This window comes from Protomyctophum parallelum, assembly GCF_964188405.1.
Source record: "Protomyctophum parallelum genome assembly, chromosome: 13".
Lineage (NCBI taxonomy): Eukaryota > Metazoa > Chordata > Actinopteri > Myctophiformes > Myctophidae > Protomyctophum > Protomyctophum parallelum.
In genome coordinates, this window is record NC_139708.1 from 10,252,478 (window position 1) to 10,255,178 (window position 2,701).

General features: G+C 46.5%; 1 protein-coding gene across 1 annotated transcript in view; it reads right to left on the reverse strand.

Annotated features, from left to right (window-relative positions):
• Nucleotides 1-421: 421 nt before the first annotated feature.
• Nucleotides 422-2,701, reverse strand: part of LOC310868466 (ceramide synthase-like) — a gene marked incomplete at its 3' end in the record, with an annotated part of 11,475 nt that continues 9,195 nt past the window's right edge. Inside the window, exon 6 of the mRNA XM_083778924.1 lies at nucleotides 422-671. Within this exon, the coding sequence (XP_083635050.1) occupies nucleotides 422-671 (250 nt within the window). The remainder of the gene's footprint in view (nucleotides 672-2,701) is intronic.

Sequence of the window (2,701 nt, forward strand, 5' to 3'; positions counted from 1 at the left end):
CACGCCTGTGAGAAGAAGAGAGGCTCGCCTGTCCGCCAGTGTATCGTGTTTATCGGACAGGTCCAGTGCTTGAACTCAGCTCGTCGCCAGTGTATGGTGTCATTGGTGTTTATCGGACAGGTCCAGTGCTTGAACTCAGCTCGTCGCCAGTTCCTTCCATTTTGTTTCACCCCACAGACCAATGCCTAATATAGCCTATGCTCCATTGTGCAACAGCGTTGCAAACAGAACATAGCAGATCTATAAGCTCTCAGCGCATCACAGATGCGACACAATGTGAGCTTATAAATCCTGCCTTATTCTGCACATGACAGTGTCACACGGTGAAGTATAAGCCTGGCTTTAAGCCTTCATTTGTCGGCCTATCCCTGAGGCCCCGCTCTCTCTCCCACCGCGCTCTCCCCTCTGTGCCGATTCCCCCTCAGTGCATGTCAGTCTCTCTTTCCGATCCCCCATGTGCGTTGTAGCCATTGGCCGCTGTCAGGTGGCAGTCCCCGCCGCCGGCGCCCTTGATGGAGGGCGGGGAGCGTGACGTTCTGGTGAAAAGACGGAAAGCTCCCCTGCAGATGAGGCCGAACCAGTAGAGCTGTAGAGCCATGAGGAAGGCAGAGCCCAGGTTGCACTGCCACGGCGCCACCAAGGGCACAGCATAGAAGGGAATGGAGGCGTACCTGCAACAAAGAGCCAGAAGGGGGTGCTGTTGTTGCATGGAACCAAATGGACCCATAAGGTTCGATTTGTACACGCTCAGAGTTAAAGGTGCTGTAAGTAATAATTTAGTAAGACAGAAAAACAGAAAATACATTTTCACATCGGGATATCAACGTTGAAAAAGAAGAAAAGGGCTGCACACTCGTAGCCACGATGCTGGAAATTTATTTAACAGAGAAACCAACATTTCGTGTTGTAAGGTCTTCTTTAGGGAATATCAACGTTATGCAATCAATCGAGAGTACTCATATAGGATACAGCAGTGTTTCTCAACCTATGTACCGCGGCACTTTACTGTGCCTTTGATTTGTCCAGGTGTGCCTCGAGATTTTGACCGAAAGTAACACTAGCCCTCCCCCGAAAGTGATAGCTAGGCGTCCTATTGTTGCGTCGTTGTTGTTGTCACACGTCTAAATAGACGTGCGAAAACAACATGACGACGGAACAATAGACTCTTAACGACCATCGGCCATAGAAATGTTAATCGCCTGGCAACTTTACTGTATAAATGGGGCACAGCACAGACATGGCATTCACATTGTACAGCTACTACAAGATGGAACCAGCAGCAAAGAAGAGATGCATCCAGAAGACACTACATTTCGTTCCCTCCAGAAAGACACCACCAGAACCCGACAGCACAGACAGCGCCGCCGTGTCACCTGAATCTGATGACGGCACAGCAAGCGGTCCCTCGCCGCCGCCGCCGCCGGGGGGAACGGCGACTACTACCAACGCCTACAAAGAAAGCCCCTGCCAGACTGTACCGTGATGATTACATGAAGTTTGGCTTCACGTTTACTGGGGATAAAACGTACCCGATTCCGCTGTGTATAGTTTGTGGATTCAAGCTTGCAAACAGCGGCATGGTTCAGAGTAAACTGAAGCGCCACCTTCATACCAATCATGATGAACTCGCTACAAAGGACAAACACTTTTTCGTGAGCTTGAAAGAAAAAAAGGAGAAAGACACAACGAAGCAGGCAAGTCTCTTGATACGCAGTACCACTAAGACTTCTGAAAAAGGTCTGGAATTAAGCTTCCAAATCGCAGAGTTGTTGGCACAGTTAAAAATGCCTCATACATTGGCAGAAACAGTAATAGCCAGAGCATTCAAACTCGCGGGGGGTGTGGGCTTGGTGCCAGCAGATCTTGCAAAGGAATTAGCAAATGTGCCGCTCTCAGATAGCACAATTGGGCGACGCATTGAAGAAATGTCTGCAGACATCGAGAGTGTTGTCATACAAAAAATGATGACGAGTGGTAAATTTGCACTGCAAGTGGATGAATCAACAGATATAAGTGGACACGCACAGCTGTTGGCAAACGTGAGATTCATTGATTGTGACGCGGATGGTGACTTCATCAGAGAGAATTACCTGTTTTGCAAACAACTACCTGGAAATACAACAGAAGAGGAAGTTTCTAGATTATGAGTTTTCAAAAATAAATTGGTGAAACTGAGGCACTGTCTCTGTCCTTTTCTTTCTCTTTAAAGTTATTTGACGAGTGCTGTCATGTGTGTTTTTAAAAGTATATTGGGTTCATATATATATATATATATATATATACAAAAATATTAGTTTTATCTCTCCTGATTGGATGAAATGAGAATGTATTTTCTGTTTATTAAAGAGCTGGGTAGACAGGGTGACCCCTGTTAATGACTCTATAGCGAGGATTATTTACAGAATTTAAAGAATTGAGTTTGTCTTAACCAGAAAAGACCGCTCGTCGGCCAGCGCATTTTTCAACAAGACGAAAGGATGCGAGAGGATGCGTGGGCATCTTCACCGCAAGCTCTACTCCAACTGGTTCGCACTGGGCATCTTTGGCAGAGACACTGCATGCGAATACAGCCTCTATGATATCATCACGTAATTAACAACACTGGCTATAACATTTAAACAAATAGGACAAATATTTCCCTCTCCATGGTCCAAATTCACAACGGCCTTTCCGCTAGCGTTATGACGTAACGCTAGCGGAA